Here is a 12,335-nt window from a genome sequence, read left to right as displayed (position 1 = left end):
TAAGGTATTATTTAAATAATTAAATCATAATAAGACTATAATTGTTCAAAAAATAATTATCATTTAATGTGATATTTAAATTAATTTATTATATTATATTATATATTTTACTGTCTATTTAATTAATTCTTAACATGTTATCAATAATTAATATATTTATCACATTTATCTTTACTAACTTTACCACTAACTCAGTAAATTAATAAAATGTCAAGAATTAATTAAATTGGCAATAAAATGACAGCACATCTCCATGGTGAACTCAATATATTGCCAGCCGTTCTCCATGTCCTCCTCTCTTTCTAAGCAACAAAGCAAGAAACCGTCGCACGCACTTGGCACTCTGCACTCTAAAACAGAGATATATAAACACACACACGTAGAGAGTGTGATGGTTCCTATGGATAGCAACAGCCCTGTCACCTCTTTCTCTAGCTTAAACTCCTATTTCCGGGCACTCTCGGATACTCCGAACCGTTTGGCTCGCCGGGCATTCTCGGTCTCGACTTCTTTCGAAGAGACGAATCGGGTTCGAGCCAGGTCCGGAATCGAGATGAAAAGAAGCCTCCGATGGTATGACTTAGTTGGCCTCGGCATCGGCGGTATGGTCGGCGCCGGAGTATTTGTCACCACCGGTCGCGCCAGCCGATATTCTGCTGGCCCTTCTGTCATCCTTTCTTACGCCATTGCTGGACTTTGCGCTCTTCTCTCTGCCTTCTGCTACACAGAATTCGCAGTGGACCTCCCCGTTGCCGGCGGCGCGTTTAGCTATATACGCGTAACTTTTGGTCCGTTACGTTTTCATCTAAAATTTGAATGACTAATCATAAACCTTTCCTTATTCCTCGTCTTAAAATACATATATATGCCATTGCAGGTGAATTCTTGGCCTTCTTAGCAGGTGCGAATCTAATAGTAGACTACGTATTATCAAATGCGGCGGTGGCCAGAGGTTTCACAGCCTATTTAGGTACCGCTCTGGGAGTATCAACTACCCCTTTGAGGTTCACCATCCATGGCATACCAAAAGGATACAATGAAATTGACATTGTTGCAGTGGCCGTGGTCCTACTCCTCACCCTCGTAATATGCCACAGGTCTACACATTGTAAAATTTCTCAAATACCAAAACTTTGTCATCATTTTCACTTTATACCAGCTCCATTAATCTTAATTTTTTTGGGGTTTTTTCAGTACACGAGAGAGCTCATGGTTAAACATGGTTTTAACTATTCTGCACATTTTGTTCATAGTTTTCGTGATAGTCGTTGGGTTCTGTAGAGGTGAGTGGAAGAATTTCACCGAACCCAAAAGCCCGAAAAGTCATGGTGGGTTTTTTCCATTTGGTGCTTCTGGCGTGTTTAATGGTGCTGCTATGGTGTATTTGAGCTATATTGGTTACGACGCTGTTTCAACCATGGCTGAAGAGGTCCGAAATCCAATTAAGGATATCCCGGTCGGAGTTTCGGGCTCGGTTTTCCTCGTCACTATTCTTTACTGCTTGATGGCTGCTTCAATGTCCGCCCTCCTCCCTTATGACCAGGTTTTGAATGGCAAAAAGAAATCAGGATACAATATTAATGCTTTTTTTTAATTTTTTTTTTCCAAGAAACTATTGAAGATAATAATGACATCATTGTCAACAACTGTATTTTGTGGAAAGTTTATGTGGTGGTTGATTGTATATTTATGACACAGATAGATCCAGATTCGCCGTTTTCTGTAGCATTTAAGCTCGGATCCTCGCGGTGGAGATGGGTGTCAAATGTTATCGGAGTGGGGGCCAGTTTTGGGATCTTGACGTCGCTTTTGGTGGCGATGTTGGGGCAGGCACGCTATATGTGTGTAATAGGACGGTCGTGCGTAATCCCTTCATGGTTTGCGAGGGTACATTCTAAGACTTCTACACCTGTCAACGCCTCTGCCTTCCTTGGTACGTTGTCCCACTTGATAAATCTTGCCTCTTTTCTTCCGTCTAGTGGTGCTAGATAGTATTATTATTATTATTATTATTATTTTTTTGATAACCCAAGTGCTAGATAGTATTATTCTTGTTAATATGATATATGGTGTCAATTTTTATTAACCCCTTGTAAGAAGGGGTTACATGACTTATAAGTCCACATGTCGACGTAGGGCTCAAGCGTTATTAATGTGAAGTGGAGCGTTACTGGTGTTACAATCAATTTTAGATGGCATTAGATGACATTAAATGAGTTAAATGATAGACTCATTTGCACTTTTAACTGGACCTTGCACTTAATAACATCTGGAACCCCCTTTAACTTTGTTTCTTGTCCAAGTAGCCTATGAAAAATTGCCAACTCATTACCTATAAACTAATCTGTGAAATACATTTGTACAAGTGGCATAACTCATTTTATTATAGTGCACAATGTACTTAAAAGCCCATGATCTGATGTGGGACTCTAGCGTGAGAAGACAAGGTTGTAAACTGGAATGGGTCCATTTAGAACCATTTCAGTCAGAAGCCTAGGTATGAATAGGGGGTTCTGGTCTATCTCAAGATTTTGTTCTCATTTTGGTGGGGCCAATCTTTGGTTGCAAGGACATGAACAAATTCCCTAGGAGGTTGAAATATTGGAGTTAGAACTTGACTATTTTTCGTTGGGACCATTCTATTCTCTTCCATAAATCTGATTTCTTTTCCTCTTTCTGATAGGTCTATGCAACTTGCTAGTGGACTACAACAAACAAGTTGTACTGAGAATAGTGTTCATAATTCATTTAGGTGTTTGAAAAAATAGTACGTGAAGTGATTTCATGTCAGAATATGCCAAATAAGCACTCTATTATTTTACTAAGGACATGTTTGATGTAACTTAGTGAAAAGTAATTTTTGAAGAATGTGTGGTTAAAAAATACGAAAAAATTATGAATTTACACGCAAAAATATTTTATTGAAAGAATGTGTTATTAAAAATGAGTTTTAAAATTTTTGTAGCGAATGGGGGCTAAGTATTATTTTAGAGACACCCACAATTTGAGATCAATATTCTTTGAGCTTGTCTTTCATCATTTAGGAGTCGAATGATGAAGGCAGGATTGCTTTGCAACTACTAACGATAGCATGGTTCGGCTATGAAAAAGTAGAATCAAATCATATCAAGGGCTCGTTTGACATATCTTTTGCTTTTTTTTCTGTAGAATGGCTTTTAGAGGAAGTTAAATTAATTTTCGTTTGGAAACTAAGTTTTAAAATAGTTTTCTAAAAACTCTTCCAACTAGAAGATGCACTTTCAAAAAATTAGCCAAACTTGTCCAAATGCAGCTTTTGGGTGTTTAAAGCTCCTTTCGACTTTTCAAAAGTTATGTCAAACGGGCCTTGAGCATAAGATAAACTTCGTGGTTGATTTATTTTTTTAAACTTCTATCTTTTATTAGCACTGGAAGTTGGTGTTCTTTAAGTTAGTGGAGGAAACTATTGCTTTAGCAATTTTGATATTGATGGAGGACCTAATAAAAAAGTAAATGCCGAAAGCTATAAGATTTATCTTTCAGGGTGGATACGAGATGACACCAATATTTAGATGATTAGAAAAAGTTTATTTGCAAAAAGGGAAAAAATATATCATATGATTCTTCTCAAATTGGTAGAGCTAGCGCTAAGAGTGACTTAGTATATATAGGATCACCAGGAGAATGTTATTCATTCATTGCTGCTCCTAACTTACTTTTGAAGATTTTGTTGAAGACTACGGCCTCTAGATAATTGTTTCCATTAATAAGTTCCTTTCGTGGTTGTCCTACTTAAAGAAGATACCGTCCCATTTTTTCTATTTTCCCTTTTTTATCTATGTAACTTTGTTTACATGAGAGCTCTATATTAGTTCTTTCCTACTTTTTTACTCATACTTTGGAAATGCTCTTCAGGATTCTTCACAGCAGCAATCGCCCTTTTTACTGATATGAACATCCTACTGAACCTCGTATCCATAGGGACGCTGTTTGTCTTCTACATGGTGGCAAATGCGGTGATATATAGGCGTTATGTTATAGTGGGAACGACAAATCCGTGGCCAACCATTTCGTTCTTGTCCTGTTTCTCACTCACTTCTGTCATGTTTACCCTCCTCTGGCATTTCGGGCCATCAGGTAAGCCCAAGGCCTTCATGCTCGGGGCATGTTTCGCTATGGCAATTGGAGTTCTACAAGTATTCCATTTCATGGTCCCACAAGCCCGAAAGCCCGAGTTTTGGGGGGTGCCTTTGATGCCATGGATTCCATCCATATCCATCTTCCTCAACATATTATTGTTGGGTTCTCTTGATGGAGCATCCTACGTTCGATTCGGATTCCTTTCTGGCCTTTCGGTGCTTGTATATGTTCTGTACAGTGTTCACTCAAGTTTTGATGCAGACGAAGTTGGGACTCTCAGTCAAAAGACTGGAGAAAGTATGAAGGAATCCGTTGAAAGTGATGACAACGCTCTCAAAGCGTAAAAAATAAAAAATTTCAAAATCATTTTTCTTTTCAATAACTTTATAGCGTCCAAGAATATTTCAATTCCTTTAGTTGTATGAGCGCACCATCATAATTCATAGAGAATCTTATGGGTCCATTTTAGCATTCAAGGAAATATGAATTTGAATTAATTCAGACACGTGGATGGTTTAATCTTTGAGATAAACGTATAACTAATGACAAGACCAACTAGGTATCGTTTTTTTCAGACATCGACCTAGCATGGACCAAGTCTACGATCCTAATAAAAATGAGGTAGAACGTCAATCGTACAAATTGTTGAGTCACAGCCTTGTATCCATTAAATATTCTTCATCCGAGAATTCGAACATATCCTTGTGGGCCGACGACTCCCACAACAATAGTTTGGTGTAATGTAGAACACGAAGAATATGTTTAGAACCACTATTGGCCACAAATTTTCTTGTAGCTTAAGGTGAAAATAGGACATTTTAGTTAGTGAGATACTATAACGATATGTAGGCAACACAAGAAATCTAGTGCCAACGAAGTATTGATGAATAGGTTGCCATCTCAGTTTACGACTCATATTGCAAAATGTTATTCCCATCACATGCCTTGATGTTCCAAAGTTGGTGCATTCGTGTGCTAAGTTATTTCCATGTTGGTCCTTTCATGTGCTTATATCGATGCTTTCGTGGGACATGATATGTACACGACGTTTAACTTTGTGTGACATGATGTGTAAAAGTTGCTGCCGTCCTGTGATATTGTTATCGTGTTCACATGTAACTCTTTTCAAAAAGATCGAATCAATCAATAACAAGCATCGTGAAGGGTCGTACACTTTTATGATTGCAATTTTTTAAATTTTGCAAAAAGATTGAAATTATGCTAAAGATTTATAGCTTACATCCTACCTCGATGCCCGTTGAATCCGTTCTAATCACAAATATGGATTTGAAAAAGGATTTCATGTCATCAAGTTTTCCTTTAGGTAATGGGATAATATAAACTGCCATAGATTCCAATTCCATCTGAAGAATCCATCTAAAGCCGCGATTCTTGGGATTGAATGGAATGCAAACGTTGGAAAGTAAGAAGTAGAGGTCATCATTTTATTGGTATTATTTAAGAAAATTAGAATTAAATTTTTGTAAATAATATTTTTTTGCACACCATAAAAATGGGGAAAATTGCCTAATTGGTCCCCAGCCATCACCTTAGTGGTGACTTGATCATCAGCTATTAGAAATGAGCACGTTCTTCCTCCAATATTAAAGATGAGTTAGTTGATCCTCAACCTTTGTCTATAGTTGCACAATGGTCCATGCGAAAACCATATTAAGCTTGGTTAATATCATGTAGTATGTCTAATTATATGAAGCTGAGTTCAACTTTTTTCAACATTGTTTGTTGCCTAAAACTTTGAAGTGAGACATGTGACGATCTAAAGATAATGTGACTGTTTCCGTCATAAGCAACTGGTTGTAATATTTCATTATGTTCATCAGTATTCTCAATGTTATCTTTACTTGAGACTTGTTTGCTCGAATTAGGGGTCTTTCTGTAGAAACTTTAGCAAACGTTTGTTTGTTTTTGATTAGTTTCTCCGCTTCTCCAAGTGGCTTTTCAATATTAAACTAGAAAAAATAATGTATTATATTGTATAAAGATAAAAAGGCTAAAAAAAACCTGAATCCAACCAAGATACAATGTCTTGTTGTTTTGCTCAATAACAAAAACACCTGAATGACAAAACAAAAATGAGGACAAAAAGTGTATGGGCCATTATGGGTTTCCACCCCAAATTTCTCAAACAAATTGAATACTTTTGGTCGCTTGGCTAGTCAATTGGGCCCTTTACGAATCAACTCATTTGGATTATTGAGTCCCTACATTTTATTATGTTGGATTTATGGGTCCCTTCACTCTCAGTTTTAGTCAGTCACATCACTTGGATTAATTATTAATTAAGGAACCTATTAATCTAATAACTAATTCTTCAATAAATAACTTATCTCTAAACTCGCATAGGATTCTAATGACTTGTTTAAAGGATCACTTTTAAGTTTGCATTAATTATTCTTAATGAATCTCTAATGTACAATAAATGATGTAATCTTTAATGGGTTAAATCCACAAATGGTTATTTGAAACACACACACACACACACACACTAATATATATATATATATATATATATATATATATAATTAGGTTGTGTATGTTTAGGTGTGTAAGTGAAAAGTTAATTACTTATTGATTGGTACATTATATGTATTTTTCTGTTTAGATTAAAGTAGATGAAGAATTGAATTTCTTTTTTTTATTTGATATTGCAAATAAGTTTTAACTTGAATTTAGCAAAATATTTTCCTTTAGCAACTTCAATTTGAGAGACTATAATTGTACTTCGAAAAATAACCTGTGCAGTTGTAAATTGAAAGAGAACTTCATGAATTCCAATTCAAATTTCAATTTAACTAAAAGAAAGGAGAGAGAAGAAACAAATTTTGGGGAGTAAAATAGAAACTGATTCCATTAAAGTTAATAACCGAATAAATTTGTTTAGGAGTCCAGATACACAAAAAGTAAACAAAATAAAAACTTTATCTTAGCATGAATGATGTAGTTATCATGTTCTACATACATTATTTTTCAATACTAACATGTTTTCATCAGTTTCTAATTACATAAATATAACAAAAGTAAGGGGTGGACACATTGGAGCCATTTCATACTTAGTTTTCAAAAGTACTTATTCCAAAATGGCTCAATCATTTTCTACTCTATTTTTTCCTTCGAAGTAAATAGATTTGAGCCAGAAATTTTTGAGTCCATGTTTTCCACAAAATTTACTTTTTGAAATTGAGCCGTGTTTAGAAGAGACTAATCTTCCTGAGTTGAACACTTTTTTCAATTGATGTAATTGCATATTCAGAATTGACTTTCTCTTGGCATTGTTCTTCTGGAATCAGAGGTTCTGAATATGTTACAAAGATGATGTCAAACTTGTAATTGGATGAATTATGTTCGATTTGAGTTGCTTTCACATAGATTGCTCGTTCAATGTTTTGCATCTTTTGAATCACATTTCCAAAGTTTCTCTGAACCTTGTACATAAAAAATGAATTGTATTATGATTACTCTATGGAAAATATGTACTGGCTATATAGTGGCAGAAGGCTTGTGTATCTGTAAACATAAGTTTCTCGACTGGTTCACCAATTGTACTTGTATTTATGAAGCCTGTCATATCCGATAGTTGTACATATGCTCTAGCCCTAAAATATATAGGGATTCAATATTTGTAAATGAAAAAATTGATATATTAAATAAAAATAGAAATGAAAAAGTATGAAGAGAGTGTTTTGTTATCTTTATGGAAAAGAATAAAATTTATGGTTAGTATGCAGTGTATTTTTACTGAGAAATAGTTTTAAAATTGGGACTCTTGCAAAAAATACAAAGATATGTTTCACCAAAATCAGCTTTTGATCGCCAATAGCAGCTATTGCAAGCCATGTACTAACATTAGTTATCTATTTTCTCGACCGTTGTTGTGTCATTGACCCAATAAAACTTCCGCTGTTGTGAAAATGAATTTTTAGCAATAATAAGTATATAAAAAAAGATAAAAAAGAACTAAAAAAAGAATGGGCATATGTTGTTGTATACATGAATTCATCATATTGTTGAAATTAATTTACCTGCTTAAATCAAACATTGCTGCATTGGTCTAGAGATCTATACTTGATAATTTCCTACATTACTTTTTTATCAATTTGTGATATATATAATATAAAACATACAAATGTGAGAAAAATATATTGCAAGTATATATCATTTTTTTTTAATAGAAAACTTTGCTTTATTGTATCTGTTTAAAAGGTTCATTTTGGTCCTCAATAAATGACAAATAGAGTACATTTTGTAATTTTTGTAAAACCTTAAGTTAAATTGATAGTATTGTCTCACAAAATAATATAATTCTTGTAGAACACGAAAAATTCATGCTTTTGTGATTTTAAGTATACAAACCTTCTGATTAGATGCATGTGATAAGAAAATTTTGATTAACTCACATAACTGTTCCTTTGTATCGATAACTCCAGATGAGCTTGAATAAATTGATCAATTTTGTTAAGTAGCATGTATTAAATTCAAAATATGTGTGTGTGAATATGTGACATTAAGTTTATGTGTGTGAAATTAAATAATTAAAAGAAATTATAGATTGAAATTAAATTTATGTGTGTGAATATGTGACATAACTGTATTTCAAAAGATTATTTAAGCTTTTAACTATCAAAGCACTTTTTCACCAGTGACAAAATACCATTTCCTAACCTACCCAGGCCCTAGCTCTAGAAGACACTGCATTCGTCGCACCCCATGCAATCAGCCATCAAAAAAGGTAAATTGCTCACTCATCACACCGTTTCGCGTGGAGACCAAAGATATTAGCGCAGCTCGGAGACCGTGCTCTTCGCGCTGCATTCTTCGCACAACGTGGAGAGCCGTCTCTTCGTGCTACGCGGAGGGCTCTCTTCGCAGCCTCTCCGCACAGTGTAGAGATTTCTTTGTCCCAAGGATGCGGTCCATGCTTTTGAATTTTCATTTTTTATTGTCTGCTTATATTCATTAACACCATCGTTACGACGCTTATAAAGTGGGTATGAAATATTACCTAATGAAGTATGTAAAACGTATTCTTTTGGATATTTATTTTTACAAATATGATTGTTTTTCATGCAAACATTTGTAGGATTCAATTGTCCATAAAAATCATGCATCATATGTTTGAGCACAGTAGTATGCAGGTAAGAATCTCTCTTTTGGTTTGGTATTTCACAAGAACAATCTCGTCAATTTACATAGAGTTAGTAATCTTAAAATTTGATTTAAATATAAAAATAAAAATGAACATGAGGTAGATCTCTTTAGTTACAGGCCGTAGAATTTCTCTTCAATAAATTTGTTTTTTGTTCTTCAAGCCTCATTTAAAATATTCGCACTAACAAAACTGTCATATTTTGTATTTCATCATTGTGTTTCAATTCTTGTTTACTTTCAGGCCAATTTGGATTGCATGTCATTGTTAAAAATACATCAGGTTTTCCACATCAAATTTCTAGGACTCCAATAAACCCTACAGGTAACACCAATGATTTACCAATTTTATAGCATCTATTCTCACCATTTTGTATACTGTCTATAATTTTTTAGTAAAGTTCAGCTCTTATAGACTTTTGATTATTACGAAAATAATCCAATCTTGTCGTTTCATTTTTAACATGCACATCTATTATATATTGATGTAAAAGTATGCCTGTATAAAGAAGCACAAACTAATTTGAAGACCTGATCTGAAGTTTCTAGCAATAATATCCACGGCATGGTACAATCATTCGTTTCTTTCCTTTCTTCAAACTTGGAAACAAAAAATAAAGAAAAAAAGTTAAAAAGGAATAATTTGGAAATGATAATACAACTATGCAATCTAAAAAAATAAAACAACGTTATTGATGACAATGCTTACCATGATCTTTCATTTCCAAAAGTTGTTCGACTGAATTAACATTACTAACTTGTATAAAAAATTTATGGACTTTGATCGGTAAAGCACTCAAATTGACCTTTTGGATACCTTCATGCTATCCAGGTTCTCCATAGGTAAAAATTAATGGATATTGAAGCGGATCATAACAACCATAGTAGTAATGTATTTTATGTGCAGTATCTGAATGTCCATAAATTAATATATCATAAATTTGAACATTTGTAGATGGAGCCTCATCAGCTCAAATTGCAGCCACTTGTTCAGATGATGACATATTATATAGTCTTTAGTCAAACCTGGATCACATCTAAGTATAATACGACATGAGTCAAAATCAGAAACTTCACTTAATGATCGAAAAAGACAATATGAATTTATCTTTAAGATATTTATTAACTTTTTCAAAGTTGATTTACATAACCTGTCTGAATTTTTAGTCTATTACAAATTTCATTATGAGTGTCATAGAAGTCTAACTGTAAATATGTAGGATTCCCGTCAACTGGTACAAGTGGATTTATAAAATGGTAGATCTGTCCCTGAACTCTGAATGTATATATACATTTATTATTTCTACACATTTTTTTATCATACTTAACACCAAATGAAGTAAATGTGAAATAGTTGTTATAACTATGAGCAATTTTTTGAAAAGCAATTGCCTCACATGAAGTAAAAGTAGATAGCTCGTACAATTCAAATGAAAAACTATTTAACTGTAATTTAACTTTTTCATCACAAGAACAAAAACATTTACTTTCTTTGTGAAACTTTTTTGCACCACAATATTTATAAATTGTACAAGATATAAAAAAGACTTACTCGACTATCACTCGAGCGACGGTCTAACGAAAAGCGAGCTAAAAAGTCTCTGTAAAAATGTTGACACTCTCGCTTGAGCGAAAGTCCAGTGGAAAGTTAGTGACGAAGCAGTGTTGAAAGGTTGCAAGGTTTGGTCTGCAACACTTCGTCCACAATCTCTCATCCTCTATAAATATGGCCCATTGGATGTCCTTTTTGCATATCATTTCATATTTGCATTAAGCATTCCATATATCTTTTGCATACATTCTCCAAAATCATTTTTTAAGATATTCTTTTGTAGAGAGGGAACTCTGTCGGAAGTTCATAGTTTTCTTGTGTTTGAAGTGCTGTTGTCACAATATTGAATCCTTTGTATCTTGGGAGACGAGTGTCGTGAATCGTGAGCATCGTAACAGGGCAATATTGTCTTAAGGAGAAAGTGACATCACTTGCCTCGAATTGTCTTCTTTCTTCTTTTTGTTTTATATCTGATTTTTTTTAGTACTTTTACTACAATTTTATCCTTGTATCTTGTGTTTTGATTACGCTCAAGCGGATTAAAACTTTGCCCTTTTCTTTGCTATACGTATAAACAACTTTTACCGCACATAGACATACCTAGAAATATAACATAATTGACTTAGATTGTGTCATCCTAATTAAAATAAGAGCTAGATAGTTCTAATCTTGAATAATCTAGCTCGATACGAAAAAGAATTAGTCTAACACTATTTCGATATAAATCGGCTTCCATGGCACTACTCATCCAAGACTCTTGGTTGACTTGAGTCTCTAAGCTCAATTTCAACTTGATTAATTAGATTTTTGAGTTTTTATTATCACGTTAGGGTTAACTTTATATACACAGATCTACAGAAGTATGTATGTAAGTTTGTATACACAAATACACGATCAATAATGTTGCATTTCTTCATTCTTGTTTAGTGTGTACGTTTAACTTGTTCAATGTTTGGCTTAATCATTAATTAATAAATGTTCAAAGACTATTCTTAAGGCATAATAAAAATCTAAGGTATATATACTCACCAAGTGGAATTGCTATTGGGAGCATCAATTATTCGATAGAAAAAAGTGATAAAAAGATCAATCAACAAATCAATTTCGACGTAAGTCTCTGCTTTTATAATTCTACTTTATTTTCTCTCTATTTCCCCTTTAATGTCTTTATTTATATATATATATATATATACACACACACACACACACACACACACACACACACACACACACACACACACACACACACACATTATACCACCTAGTCAATTGCAACTTCGAAAATTGTTTTAGATCCCATTCCAACTAGAAGCCCAACGTATGCATGATGATGCAAAGCGTGAACTATGAGAGAAGAAGTATTTCTTTAAAAATGAGAATATTGGATCCCATTATCAGACTACATACGTGCGTGCACGTGTGGGCAGAAGTACAATTAGATTTTATATATATATATTGTTTGGGTCACAACGAGTAAAATATTTTTTGCTCAATCTATATC

At 33.9% G+C, this 12,335-nt stretch overlaps 1 protein-coding gene across 1 annotated transcript; it reads left to right on the top strand.

The window, feature by feature from the left end:
- Positions 1-272: 272 nt before the first annotated feature.
- LOC111383910 (cationic amino acid transporter 6, chloroplastic-like) lies at positions 273-4,505 on the top strand. The gene is made up of 5 exons (XM_023008101.1): positions 273-788; positions 878-1,097; positions 1,195-1,543; positions 1,699-1,933; positions 3,895-4,505. Exons 1-5 carry the CDS (start codon positions 287-289, stop codon positions 4,461-4,463), a joined length of 1,875 nt encoding a protein of 624 aa, XP_022863869.1. The 5' UTR covers positions 273-286; the 3' UTR covers positions 4,464-4,505.
- The last annotated feature ends 7,830 nt before the right edge of the window (positions 4,506-12,335 follow it).

Source organism: Olea europaea, unplaced genomic scaffold, assembly GCF_002742605.1.
Source record: "Olea europaea var. sylvestris unplaced genomic scaffold, O_europaea_v1 scaffold279, whole genome shotgun sequence".
NCBI lineage: Eukaryota > Viridiplantae > Streptophyta > Magnoliopsida > Lamiales > Oleaceae > Olea > Olea europaea.
The sequence above is the reverse complement of the archived record's forward strand: the minus strand, read 5'-3'. Positions and strand labels throughout refer to the sequence as shown.

Excerpts from the sequence above, each read along its gene's own strand:
- LOC111383910 (XM_023008101.1), top strand. The coding sequence starts at position 287 with ATGTCCTCCTCTCTTTCTAAGCAACAAAGCAAGAAACCGTCGCACGCA. Across the intron at positions 789-877 it reads CTATATACGCGTAACTTTTG|GTGAATTCTTGGCCTTCTTA; the intron begins GTCCGTTACGTT and ends ATGCCATTGCAG. Across the intron at positions 1,934-3,894 it reads CAACGCCTCTGCCTTCCTTG|GATTCTTCACAGCAGCAATC; the intron begins GTACGTTGTCCC and ends AATGCTCTTCAG.